Here is a 13,701-nt window from a genome sequence, read left to right as displayed (position 1 = left end):
TTATTTTTTTAAAGTTAGATACGGAAAAAAGTTTTGCCGTGGTCAATGGTTGCTACGGTGACGCAACGAGTGTCCAATGGGCAAGCTGCTTGTGAGTAGACCTGACCAATCCCAGCGCAGGAGGCGGGACAACGAGATCACGGCGCGTGTTATTGGCGTCATCACGGAGCGGCGGTGTTTTGTTTATTAGAGGTGGCGGAAATGAAGCTCGTTTGATGGAGGTGGTGTAAATTAACCAGTTTAAACTCATGTAATGCTGAAGCCTGAAGTTTGATCTTGTTAAATAGTGTTTTAGTGCAGTGCTGCAGTCACTCCTGTAAGATGATGCTGTGGCTTTGTGGATATAAACATCATGCACATGGTTATTTATAGTCATTTATTCACGAAGAGGAGCTTCAGTGCCACAACACTAAGGTCTGAAAACTTCTCTTTCGTCTTTCCTAATCTGTAATCTGTCTCCTGTTCATTTCTTGCTCAATTAACCCTTTCATGCATTAATACATTATTTAACAACAGATCCACATTTTTTACATTTTTTTAATTGCATGTCATGAATTTTGGCTTTTTATAAACATGACTTTTACTAAAAAGTAAATGGATTGTCAGTGTAAATTTATTAAGAAAATCTTCCTAAAAATTGTTCACATAATTTGTTCGCAGGTCCAAAATATTCAATAGTGATGATATAAATATATATCTTTAAACAAAATGTAGCAATATTCTTGACATTTAGTTTACTGTTGTATGATGCAGCTGATTTTGGAGGTAAAAAAAATCAATCTTTAATTAAAAATATATATTTTAAAAAGCTAAGGCATTTATTGGAGTCTGGCACAAAAAAAATATATTTTTTTAATTTAATTTGTGTTGAGACATGGTGCACTGGGAATAGCAGATAGTCTACAGAAATATATAAGTTTAAATTTCATGTTAAATTGCACTAATGGTGTCACGTGACCTGGATGTGATTTATAACTTATATTTTTACTAAAAGCCTTAAACTGACTTCATACAGGAGAGAGGGAATAAAGCTCAGGAGAATATTTTAATTACAGCTCCAACAGCAGAGCAGTTGGTTAAAGGGGAAAAATAATAAATCAAAATACAGAATTACAATATGTAAGGTATATTGGGTTTATTTTCTATCTATCTATCTGTCTATCTATATACATTTACTGTTAAATATTCAAGATATTGATCCTTCTGTTTTTTATTCATTTTCAGTGCGCTCTCAGACGTTTGGACCCGACTGTATATTAAAAAGTATCTGAATATATACTCTTATGTAAGGAGTCAGGGGTTGAATCACCTGATTTATGATATTTTACTGCTCATGAGACTAAATTAACTGAATATTATATTAAACAACATCCACACTGGATCCTGAACTATCACAAAATGCAAGCACACTTTAATTAGGGAGCTGTTGGGAATTTTAGTCAAGTTAAGTGGCTTTTATTGTCATTTCAACCATAAACAGCTAGTTAGTACACAGTGAAACGAAACAGCGTTCCTCCAGGACCAAGGTGCTACATAAAACAAGCACAGAACTACAAGAGACATTACATATATTTACGTAAAGTTCACAAGAGAGTACAAAACTATCAAAACATGACAATGGGCACAGTGAGTTACAGTGCAGCGCCGACTAACACACAGTTCTAATAAAATGTGAATCAGATGACAGAAGTGCAAAAGATTACCATTATAAGTTGCTGTAATGTAAACATAAGGAGTAACAGTTGTGTAGAGAGTATAAAGATAATAAAGTATGTGATAAATATTTGTAGCAGCACAAAATGCAAGTAGTGAATACAGAGATGTGTAAAAATTCTGCAATTATTATTATTAATTAGCAATAATTCATCTTTGTTTGGATCAGAAATGTTTACTTAATTAATGGAGCCATATTAAACATGAACCCCAGTCTGCTTCATATTTATATTACACCGGTTAGATTCTGGTCATTTTGAGCCGAGAATACAAATAACCAAAAAAAAAAAAAAAAAAAAAAAAAAAGAAGGGGTGAAATATCAAATGAACTGCTTTTTACGAAAAAAAAACCAGCACGGTGAAGCAGTAAAATCATTAACAGCTTGTGTATCAAACACAGTAAACACTCCACTTCCTCTCAAAACACCTTACAGAGTGTTTCATTTCTTACACTCAGCTCCACACACACACACACACACACACACACACACACACACACACATACACACACTGTTTAAAGAGGCAGTTTGTAAGATTGAGTGCCCTCTGCTGGCAGCGAAGTGAATTAAAAATAAAACAAAAACATTGCCGTGCCTCTTCTTCCCACAGACTGTGACTACACTCCCTCTGATGGAAACACAAATGCCCTTTTCCTTTTCATAAATTTTCCTCTTTTTAAGGAGATGTTTGTTTCAACAGGGGGTGGAGCTTATTTCCAGCCCTGAAAAAATGCAAACAGAAGCATGAAATGATGAAAAATGTCTTTACTGCGAATCCCAATTATTCTAAGGTATTCAAATATGTGTTTTTAATACAGAGCTACATATCATATTATAATAATTATGATTTATTTATAATAATAAATAATGATCTACTGCACCTTTAACAGAAAAAAGAGGAAGTAACACAGTAGGTAGAAAAATAAGTGTCTCACAGTGCTTTTGTGAGTAATGATGTGCATCAAATCCAGGACATTTTCAGAAAACTGTACTGCAACACACTTTATCACGACATCATATCATCATATCATCACGTGTCCCAGCCGTCTGCGAGTCCCGAGTCGTTTCAGTCTAGCAGTGTGTCTTGCTGTTCTGTAGAGATGGTCCTGTCGTTGGTGTACCTGTGTGCGCGGGAGGTGGTCAGTGATCACGGGTTGTCGGCTGCGTGGCTGAGCTGTGTGCCGCGCGAGCTCTACAGGCCGCTGCTGGACGCCGCGTTCGCTCACAGTCGCCCGCTGGCCATCGGAGAGCTGGTGCAGCGCTGGCCTGAGCGGACCCTCAGCATCGGGGGACGGAAAACACGTGACCATGATCCACCAAACCGCCTGTGTGTCCAGGCCCTGCTGCTCGCCGTGGTCAGGGGCTTGACGGATAAGAGGTACCAACACACACACACACACACACACACACACACACACACACACACACACACACCATGGAGTTCTGTCTAATAATACGTCTGATTTAATCACATGGACAAAGTGATACACGCAACGCAAGACAAGTGTCAAACAGGAGAAACACGGCTGTTATGTCTGATATTTTATTATTAAATCTCTGATCTAAGCATTAAAGAAACTAAAGATATGACACTTAATAAGCATTTAACAATGGAAAAACTCAACAAATATCTTTTATACATATATTAAGATTTATTACTATATCAGCATCACAATTAAAGAAGCAAACTTCAACACTAAACAAATCTTGGCTGATTGTATATTTCTTTTTTTTTTACTAAAATGAATATTCAGATCAGGTTTATTTATGTGATGGAAGTAAAGCATTAAAACGTTTTCTCTCCGCTCCTCTTTCTCTCTCACGCGTCTCTGGTCAGATGTCGTCTGCAGGTGCTGGATCTTTGCGGGCTGCAGTGCGAGGACGGCCGCTCGGAGGACGCGATGGGCGGCTGGTCCCTCACCGTGGCGTTGTGCTCCACGCTGCTGCAGGCGAGAAACGTGGCCGCTGCCTCCAGGGGGCGCAGACAAGACGACCGAGAGAAGAAAAAGAGAGGGCTGGAGACGGAGAGAGAGCGGGACGGTGCGGTGAAACGAGACCGAGCCGGACTGAAGAAGGAGGAAGGGGAGAAGATGGATTGCGGTGATAACGCAGCGCCTGAACGAGGGATTTCGACATCAGAAGAGGAGAAGGTGAAGGGCGTGAGGAGGAGGATGGAGCTGCAGAGGAGAATCGGAGCTCAGCCGCAGCAGGTTCCCAGCAGAGAGGACGTTCTGGTGGACATCAGGGCCGATCTGTTTGTGAACGCGCGATCCTGGGAGCGTGTGCGCGGGGCGCTAAGCCTCTCCGGCCCCCTGCGGCTTCACTGCCGCTTCCTGCGTGTGGAGGAGCTGCCCGCGTCCTCCATCGCCTCCCTGCTGCACCTGCTGCCCCAGGAGGAGCTCCTCGGTCTGGATGTGCGCTACTCCAGCCTGGGCGTGTCAGGGTTAGCGCTGCTGTTGCCCCAGTTAGCACCTTTTCCTCGACTCAGCTCGCTCCGGCTGCACTACTGCAACCTGGATGTGCAGCGCGCTCGTCCCGGCCAGCAGGAGGCGCTGCAGGACGTGTCTCGAGGGCTTGGAGAGCTGAAGCGGCTGCGCAGGCTGAGTCTCACTGCTCTGCGTCTGCCGGGACACCTGCGCCTGCTGCTCAGGTACAACACGATTTCACTGGTGGTTTTTGGGCTCGGGGTTTAGAGTTACCAAAATATCTTTTTGTAAATTTCTTCCACAAACCACATCACACATCGTCAGTGATGTCACAGAGGACGCAGTGGGACTTCCTGTCATCTATAAACACGAAAAAAAAGCTTCATCTGAGCTCTGTGATGTTGTGCAGACGGCCATCTTATGTTTCTGATTGTAGTTTGGTGCCACTGCGTTCCTGTTAGGCTCCGCCCCCAAATGTTAGACGGTGAAATGATCGACTTTTGAACTAGTGCAGCTCTCGTTTTTCTGGCAGCATTGTTTATGTTCGTGAGACAGCACTGCCCTTCAGCTTTCTCTAACTCTTACTCCTATATTTATATAAGGCACTTAGAGACAGTACGTTATTTCTAAAATAGATATTTTCGTATGTGTGTGCGTGACAGCGTATACAGTGTGAAGCCTTTCGTGCCAGAAGAGGCTTTACGAGTGTTCTTACAAATTTCCTGAACGTCACTGACATTCAGACTGTAAAATACCGCTGTAGAAGTATTACGAAGAAGCGGAAGTGTTTGTGCAGTGAGAACATTGTAGAGAAAAGCGGACAGGGATGACAGTAATGTGGACCCTCGCTGATTCTTTAGTAAATCGTTTATTTTAAAAATGAGATTGCTTAAAATGTCATTTGAATCAATTACTTGTTCGATAACTCAAGAAACAAATGTCAGACACCAGACATGTCTTGGCTGAGCGAGTAGCACAGTGTACGTTTAATGTTTCGCCGTACAATCGTTTAAAAAAAAAATATAATAAACACTGTGCAGATGGATTTTTAATCTGATATTAAAGCCAAACGTAAATGAATAACAGAGAAAGACTTAGTTAAGGTTGTACATTTTTACACTTAAAACTAAACTACTCTCTTTCACTGTGTTATCTGCTCCAACTAACACACACACACACACACTTTTTTTTTTTTTTTTTTTTTTTTAGATACTTTAATAACATCTTGCATGAGATAGTAAAGCCTGTAACTGTGAAAAATGGGCAAGAATTGAAGAAATAGATAAAGGAACTTGGTATGGGATAGCAGGAGTGCATTTGTTTCATTCTTGCTAATTTTCTGACCAATGATCTGTTGTTAATTAAAAGCCCAGGAGTGTATATGAATATTAATAAATAGACTCATGTGCTCCTGATGAACGGTTGTGTGCTGATGCAAGCTAGATTAAGAACTTTTTTGATGTTTAGGTCTCTACAGTTTACACATGGAGATACAGGTGAGTAAAGGTAATGAATAAAATGTTTAGAATACATTTGCACGAATTAGAAGTTAATGCTCTCTCATAAGATCACGCTCATTAAACACACAGACATTTTTCATCATAATTTTTTACTCATTTTTACCCAATATTTCTGGAGCTGTCTGAATCGAATACTCAGTCCAGTGAAACAGTAGGAACGTTTGCTCAGGAATGAGATGTGTTTTTAATGTGGAGTGTGGAAACATTTGTACGTTTATTTCACTCTCTGCTTCCGTCTCTGTCCCGCTGCAGCTCTCTGTCGGAGCCACTGGAGGCGCTGGAGCTGCCATACCTCAGCCTGACGTCCGGGGACGTGGCGTACCTCTCGCGCAGCCCTCACGCGTCCTCCCTCGCCGAGCTGGACCTGAGTGAGAACAGGCTGGACGAGTCGTCTCTGCACTCCCTGCGCCATCTCCTCGCCCGGGCCGAGCGCTGCCTGACGCGCCTGTCTCTGTGCGGCTGCGGACTCTCGGACGGCCCCCTGGGGGCGCTGCTGCCCGCGCTGGGGCAATGCCACGCCCTCCGCAGCCTCCGATTGGCACTGAACCCGCTCTCCAGGGCGGCGCTGGTGGAGTTAGCGCGGGCCGCGGCAGGCATGGACTCCCTGAGGCTCCTCCTCTACCCTAACCCGCTGGAGGAGTACGAGCCCGGGCTGCCCCCCCTGCCCTCCAGCGCACAGCTCCTCGACTGGCCTCTTATCGAAGAGTCGGACGTCAAAGAGCTCACGCTGATGCAGCTGGACGAGGTTTTGAGAGCCAAAGGGCGCATGCGGGACCTCTTAATGACCTCTGACCTGCTGAAATATAGCACTGACCTAGCAATGGATGATTAGCGTCATAGGAAAAAGGATAGTTTAGCAACAAAAAACAATTTTCGTAACAATTTTGTTTCGACCTGGAGTTACGAGGCTAATATAGCTAACAAGCAGTGGAAGCTTATAGCCACCATTTTAGCATCAAGATTCAGGCACTACATGCACACACTTCATTGTGAAGTATTTTTGTCCATTTTTATATACATACCATGTTAGAGACTGTATCTCACGGCATAACTGCAAAATTGGTAGCTATTTGCTGCGACATTAGCCTCGTAGCTCCACTGCAAAACGCTAGCAACAAACGTGCCTTGTTTGATTGGCTACATTTGATTATGTATAATTTTTAGCCACATTATTCCTTTATCTCCGTATCTCCCAGAAGTCTTGTGCAGGTTTCGGTGGGTCTCCTGCTCTGACACACCAGGTTCAGTCTCTGACGCCATGTTGACACGCAGAGGATCTTCTCATCCCGGGAAACACCACGGTGATGAAGTTTTAATACTTATTACTGAGCAGAAATTGCACTTCATTGAGAAACACGTGTTAAAACCAACCGAGGATGAACTTTTCCCATCATCCAACACGAGAAGTTCCTGAAGTCACGATGATGCGAAACCTCTCAGCATTAAGAGCGTGTTACTCTTTATCCTGCTGAGATAAACACACAGCCAACACGGACAAACACATCAACTTCTGTTCAGTTACGTTTTCCAGGTTTGTAGAAGAAGATTGAGTTGAGATGATGGATTGATTTTTTTTTTTTATTACTGGTGTTCAATATTTGAAAACATTATCATATAAATTTCTTTTGATACTTTCTTCCTACATGTTTCTCTGTGTGTGTCACTTCCAGTGAAGGGGGCGTGGCCTCTGTGTGCGTCAGTCTCAGAGAAGGAGGCGTGGCCTGTGTGTGTCACTTCCAGTGAAGGGGGCGTGGCCTCTGTGTGCGTCAGTCTCAGAGAAGGAGGCGTGGCCTGTGTGTGCCAGTCTCAGTAAAGGAGGCGTGGCCTCTGTGTGTGTCAGTCTCGGTGAAGGAGGCGTGGCCTCTGTGTGTGTCAGTCTCGGTGAAGGGGGCGTGGCCTCTGTGTGTCAGTCTCAGTGAAGGGGGCGTGGCCTCTGTGTATGTCAGTCTCAGTGAAGGGGGCATGGCCTCTGTGTGTGTCAGTCTCAGTGAAGGAGGCGTGGCCTCTGTGTATGTCAGTCTCAGTGAAGGGGGCGTGGCCTCTGGGTGTCAGTCTCAGTGAAGGGGGCGTGGCCTCTGTGTGTGTCAGTCTCAGTGAAGGGGGCGTGGCCTCTGAGTGTCAGTCTCAGTGAAGGGGGCGTGGCCTCTGAGTGTCAGTCTCAGTGAAGGGGGCGTGGCCTCTGAGTGTCAGTCTCAGTGAAGGGGGGCGTGGCCTCTGAATGTCAGTCTCAGTGAAGGAGGCGTGGCCTCTGAGTGTCTCAGTCTCAGTGAAGGGGGCGTGGCCTCTGTGTGTTTCAGTATCAACAAAGGAGGCGTGGCCTCTGAGTGTCAGTCTCAGTGAAGGGGGCGTGGCCTCTGAGTGTCAGTCTCAGTGAAGGAGGCGTGGCCTCTCTGTCTTTCAGTCTCAGTGAAGGGGGCGTGGCCTCTCTGTCTTTCAGTCTCAGTGAAGGGGGCGTGGCCTCTGTGTGTGTCAGTCTCAGGAGCCTCAAACTCCTCAAAGCTAGCACACACACACACACATTTCTTTTTGGTTAAAATGTTACTGTTTGCACAATCGTCAATCACATCACATCGTATTGAAACTTTGCTAAAAATCATAACTTGTTTACTTTTATTCATCTTGTTTACTGCTTTAAATGTTATTGTTTTGTTCATTGGGGTTTTTAAACGGCCGTCTCTTGTGGCATTCACCTCCTCAGAAATCTCTAACAGCTCTGAGAGGTGACACAATTCTGTCGTTTTTAAATAGCGTGAAATCCGTGGAGTTGGTTTCGCAGTCGATGCTGATTGTAGCTACAGTGTAATTGCAGTAATTTATCTTTAATCTGAGGGAAATGTTGATCTTCCCGACTGTTCTGTCACATTTCCCGTATACGAGATACGATATATATACACGAGACGAGATGGCAATATATTTGCTCGATAAATCATTAGCTAGCTTATGCTTGGTGATCATATCCATATTTCCCAGTTGCCTAGCAACAACATGAACGGTGAGTGTATCATGTGTTTGATTTTTTTTACTCCTTTGAGTTACAGTTTTTTTTTTTTTTTTTTGGGGATTAGACCTCCACCATGCCGAACTGCAAAGCTGTAGAAAACCGTCTGCTAAGTAAACGAATGTAAATATAGGTTCACAGATATATAATATTTCTCTACACTGTAAAGCAAAGAAAAAAACTATCTGAAATTGTCTCTATTTATCACAATCACTGTGTACTGTCACAGACCACAATCCCCGAAGCCTGGAGCTCCTGTAAGGCTTAAGAATAGCGTGTAGATGTTATAGTTAACAGTGTGTACGGTGAATGTGTGAAGATCACTCGACATCTACAAACGTTCTTCCTCAGATTTTTCATTTGATTGACAGTTTTTTTTTTTTCCCCAGCAGGATGAAATTATGCTGAGGATTTTCTAACTCGATGAATTTATAGAAGATACTTAAACGTTTTCCTTCTATAACGTCCTGCGACTGATCATTTTTTATCTCTAGTTTGGCTCTAACATCAGAAGGATTAGGATCAGCGATGAGGCTACGTCACACACGCACGGACGGATGGACGGATTGATGGACGGATGGATGGATGAATGGATTTGCTGTATTTACTGCACTCAGTACAATTTCATCGACTAACTGTGATCTTTTTAGCTAAATCGAACAGATCTTTTACTTAACAGATCTCTCTTCATGTTTGTTAAACGTGCCAAAGAAAGGATTTCAATACAATTTCAATACAATCATGTTCTACTAAAACCTTTTTTTTTTTTTTTTTAATCCTGTGTGTGACATCATGACTGGATCTTAACTTCACCATAGCGTACTCTTATCCTGTATTTCTGCTTTTCAATAAATACAAACCAAAGCGTTTCTTACAAAAACGTAATGTCGTGCTCTTGTGCGATTTTTGTCTCTGGGAGAGATTTTTCAGACGAAACAGCAACACAATGGTGCAAAGTTGAAGTGCTGTGTCCTTCACCGAGTGTGTTATTTTTATATATTAACCTGGAAAGAGAAAATAAAACGGCACATCTGGGAGCAGGGGGTCCGTGGTAGCTGAAGGTTCTGCGCTGTTGAGCAGGAAGTTGTTCTGCCAGAGAGCCGCTGATGTGCCTTGGTGTAAAATCATCAAGCGTCAGCTTCTCAGTGCCGTGCATCAGTTCTAACTCACATTCAGAGTCGGGTTAAAGCCTCGTCGTGAGGACGTAATACTGAAACACTACTGCATAGTGTTACTGAGACCCGAGATATAACCACAGATTAAAGTCCAGTAGTTACGCGAGAGATTTGCACGCAGCGTCAATCGTTTACGTGTGATTAAATTAAGCATATTTTCTGTACGTGATTTGTTGTCAGTTTGAGTGAGGAGCAATCTGACAGCTGCAACCAGCACACACATTACAGATTTCATGACCTTGGTTTGTATAAATAAATAATCCGATGTGCTGGATCAAGTGCTATTCTATACGCTGCTGTATAATGAGAGTGGAAGCCATTTTGTTAAACCAGGTTTGCAGTGATTAGTGTAATAATTACAACGAACGTTTTTATTGTTCATGTTTAAATTGCCCAGAGTCGAGTACACACAATGTTCCTCAACCGACGTAACTTTTGGACTTCATTCGCCGACTCTGAATGCGGCTGTTTGGAGAAACGTTCTGCTTAGTGAATGAATGAGAAACTACAGCTAGTTGTTCAGCAGGTTTTTAACTGGACAGTGAAATGAAAAGCGCTCTGACGTGTGGAGGAGCGTTTTATCTGTAGAACTGGACGTAGGATCGCTCCAGCAGGAAGTAGCGCTGCAGCGGTGCCTGTTTGAGACAGTGCGCCTCCAGAGAGAGCGGGAGTGAAGAGGAAGTGACTCGAGGCAGCGGGAGAGACAGCAGACGTGTGAAACCCGTCAGCAGCGGCCTGGACGTCAGCGGAGGCAGCCACAATCCTGAACAGACCACAGTCATGATTAACGTGTGTGTGTGTGTGTGTGTGTGTGTGAAACAGGGCTCTGTAACAACACGTACTGCTTATGCATGATTGTTTCTGAAAGTCCTGTTTCTATTACACAGATTATTTCCTTTCAGAAGGCTGATATGAAACTAGACAGCAGCATTAGAGACGTAAAGTGGATCTGATTCGGGCTGTTATAGGAAAATAATCAACAACAGGCTGGTGTGATGAAGCGGAGTTACTCTTACCACAACAAAGCTGATTATTTTCTTATAAAAGCATGTTACAAATGTTTATTTCTTAAAGAACGACACTGTCTATCCATCTCCTCACTTTTACAAACCAAATTTGCTACTGTTTTTTCCAGTGTAACTCTTATTGTCATGTAGGACAATGTTACCTTTTAAGAAAATATTGTTGTTTTTTTTTTAATTAAAACTGTTAGTCACATCACAAGCTCACCTTGAGGTTCTCGTACACGCATCATGGTGTTCATCTCGCCCAGACGATGAACCGCTTGCCACCTGGAAGAACAGGATTATATTAAAGGTTAGTTTTAAAAAAATCCTAATTATAGTGTTAAGGAGAAGTTTATTTCACACTGATGGAAGGAGTCTCCAGTGTCAGCGCTGAGGTAAAGCTGTAACGATAAGTTTCGATAAGATCTTCCATGAAAGAGGAGTTTACGCTTCGTGGTTTCTCTGTAACATGACAAACTCATTGCATAAAAAAAAAAAAAAAAAAAAAAAAAAGACATCTTCACACGTGAAAATATCTTAAATATAGTCAGATTTATCAAGTATTTCCTACAAAAACAAATCTAAGATTATTAAACCTATTTCTAGACATTTTTACTCATTTCAAATACATTTTCTTGTTCTTTTTGCAGATTATTTTACTTCTTTATAGAAATAAATGCTTAAATTCGCAAAAAAAAAAATTTTCTACAAATAGAACAAGACTATTTCAAGCTTGGAATTAGTACAAATGTCTAGAAATAATATTTATTAATCTTATAGTTGGTTTGTTTTGATCTTGTAATAGTAAATACTACATACTACATGCTACACAATTCAAGATATTTGCACTTGTTAAGATCTTTTTTTTTAATGCTGCATTTTTTTCTGTCTTATTAACTTCGAGAGAGAGAGAGAGAGAGAGAATAAAAGAGACGCTGGTGAGGGAACGACTGTTTATAGCTGCTATAACGTAAGTGAGAACAGGAACTAACCTGTCTCACACAACACTAACTGTAACTTTAAACAGGAAAAAAAAGTATGACGTTGATTAATAAATACATTTTTTTTTTTAAAAAAAACTGTAGTTGTTAGGAATTCGCTGTGGTATAAGAGGAATAAATCAGGAACTCTGCTTCATCACACCACCACACATGGCACTGATTCATTTCCTATAAGAGCAGCACACTGAGTGTTTTATTCCTTACACAACAGAACAGAGGCAGTGTGAAGATTTTATGTTTTATCGGTTTGGTTTGTGTTCTGTAATGTTTAGCGATTGTATTTATTCATTTAGGGTGTAATAATAGCGTTTATACGTATTTAACAAGAATTTAAAATGACCATGTGTCTTAAGTGTGTGTGTGTGTGTGTGTGTGTGTGTACCTGTAGGTGTGTGTGTCCAGCCGAACGGTATCTTTCCTGCTTGAGTCTGCTGGTGGTTGAACCTGCGCCTCTTTTTGCACCCAGCAGAAAAAACGCAGAACTTCTGAGGGCGTGATTACCAGAGACGAGAGCGCACTCTTTTTTCCAGCACTCTTATGTATCTGAAAATCACACACACACACACACACACATCATTAGACACCAGTGCTGGGTGCTCACTCTCAGTTTCCTAGTAAGCCGTTTGCACTGCAGAGATGTCCTTCTCGTCCTCACTCTGTATTTTGCCGTCCAGCTGTTGAGCCAGTGGTGCGCCAGCTCTCTGAGACATCGCCGAGGCTCCGCGTGTTTCTGCGCCTCGCGGTCCCAGGACTCCGCCTGAGGACGGAGCCACTGCGGAGCGTCGTCCACTCCCAGAGCCTGCAGCATACACACTGCTACATCTCTACACAGGACAGGAAATTACTTTATCATAAATTCATTCCGTAAATTATTAAACATCATGTCATTTAATGTCCAATGTCCTAGACAGTGTGTCTATTAATTAGGAGTAGATATCTGAACGCTCATTTTTTGCTGTGTGTGTGTGTGTGTGTGTGTGTGTGTGTGTGTGTGTGGACATGCTTTTATATCTTAATGAGAATAGGAATATCCGACCTTGTGGAGACACGGAAGAAAAATGTGGGTGTTATTTTTGATTCTGCCCTTAAATTGGACAAACAGATAAATGCTGTAGTTAAATCTCGCTTTTGCCAGTTAACATTACTGTCTAAGGCTAAGAGTTTTTTAACATTTGCAGAGTTTGAGAGAGTGACCCATGCATTCATTTCATCTAGACTTGACTATTGTAATTCTCTTCATATTGGAATGAGTCAATCCAATATCAGTCGTCTTCAGATGGTTGCAAATGCAGCCGCCAGGCTTTTGACTGGCTCTCGGAAATTTGGTCATATTTCCCCAATATTACGTTATCTGCACTGGCTGCCGATTGGTTATAGAATTGAATTAAAAATTTTGCTTTTTGTTTTTAAAGCTCTGAACGGATTAGCTCCAAAATACCTTTCTGACCTTTTGAATTTAGCAAATCAGCAAAGATTGCTAATGGTTCTGATGTCGAGGGGCGACCGAGCTTTTTTCTATCATTGGTCCAAAATTGTGGAACAGTCTCCCTTTATCCCTAAGACTCTGAGTCTGGACTTAAATCTAAGTTAAAATCTTACCTTTTCTCTCAGGCCTACAACTGATTTTGATGTCTTGTCTTTTTCTGATTGATATTTTTGATGTAAATTCTCTTTATCATTGAAGTTTATCATGAGTCTTTTTACTCTCTTTTATTCTCTTTTTGTCTTGTTTTTAGATATTTATCTTTTGTCTTTTATTTACAGCACAATGATCAACTATTGTTGTGTTTATTTGTGCCGGTCCTCACAAGGATAGTAAGCCAAGTGTGTGTGTGTGTGTGTGTGTGTGTATGTGAGAGAGA

General features: G+C 42.1%; 2 protein-coding genes across 4 annotated transcripts in view; one reads left to right on the top strand and one right to left on the bottom strand.

The window, feature by feature from the left end:
* Nucleotides 1–165: 165 nt before the first annotated feature.
* Nucleotides 166–9,541, top strand: si:ch73-174h16.4 (leucine-rich repeat-containing protein 14). Of its 3 annotated transcripts, XR_004578021.2 has the most exons (5): nt 166–414; nt 2,811–3,090; nt 3,550–4,362; nt 5,911–7,189; nt 9,151–9,541. XR_004578021.2 is itself a non-coding variant. In XM_034303798.2 (4 exons), exons 2-4 carry the CDS (start codon nt 2,813–2,815, stop codon nt 6,488–6,490), a joined length of 1,671 nt encoding a protein of 556 aa, XP_034159689.2. In that variant the 5' UTR covers nt 166–414; nt 2,811–2,812; the 3' UTR covers nt 6,491–9,541. The 3 variants fall into 3 exon arrangements, 2 of the variants coding, with proteins under 2 accessions (XP_034159689.2, XP_053089302.1); XM_034303798.2 differs by having other exon boundaries at nt 5,911–9,541; XM_053233327.1 differs by lacking the exon at nt 166–414 and adding an exon at nt 423–2,503 and having other exon boundaries at nt 5,911–9,541.
* Nucleotides 9,542–9,676: 135 nt separating this feature from the next.
* Nucleotides 9,677–13,701, bottom strand: part of wdr97 (WD repeat domain 97) — a 10,368-nt gene continuing 6,343 nt past the window's right edge. The window contains exons 9-12 of the mRNA XM_053233340.1: nt 12,495–12,663; nt 12,222–12,382; nt 11,062–11,123; nt 9,677–10,594 (exon numbers count right to left, since the gene is read on the bottom strand). Coding sequence (XP_053089315.1) covers nt 10,410–10,594; nt 11,062–11,123; nt 12,222–12,382; nt 12,495–12,663 — 577 coding nt within the window. The 3' untranslated portion in view covers nt 9,677–10,409. The remainder of the gene's footprint in view (nt 10,595–11,061; nt 11,124–12,221; nt 12,383–12,494; nt 12,664–13,701) is intronic.

This window comes from Pangasianodon hypophthalmus, chromosome 4 (assembly GCF_027358585.1).
Source record: "Pangasianodon hypophthalmus isolate fPanHyp1 chromosome 4, fPanHyp1.pri, whole genome shotgun sequence".
Taxonomy (NCBI): domain Eukaryota; kingdom Metazoa; phylum Chordata; class Actinopteri; order Siluriformes; family Pangasiidae; genus Pangasianodon; species Pangasianodon hypophthalmus.
Note: the sequence above shows the minus strand (reverse complement) of the source record. Positions and strands in the feature narration are given on the sequence as shown.

Coding starts and splice junctions, on each gene's coding strand:
- si:ch73-174h16.4 (XM_034303798.2), top strand. CDS start 2,813: ATGGTCCTGTCGTTGGTGTACCTGTGTGCGCGGGAGGTGGTCAGTGAT. Junction 3,091..3,549: donor AGGGGCTTGACGGATAAGAG/GTACCAACACAC, acceptor GTCTCTGGTCAG/ATGTCGTCTGCAGGTGCTGG. Junction 4,363..5,910: donor CACCTGCGCCTGCTGCTCAG/GTACAACACGAT, acceptor GTCCCGCTGCAG/CTCTCTGTCGGAGCCACTGG.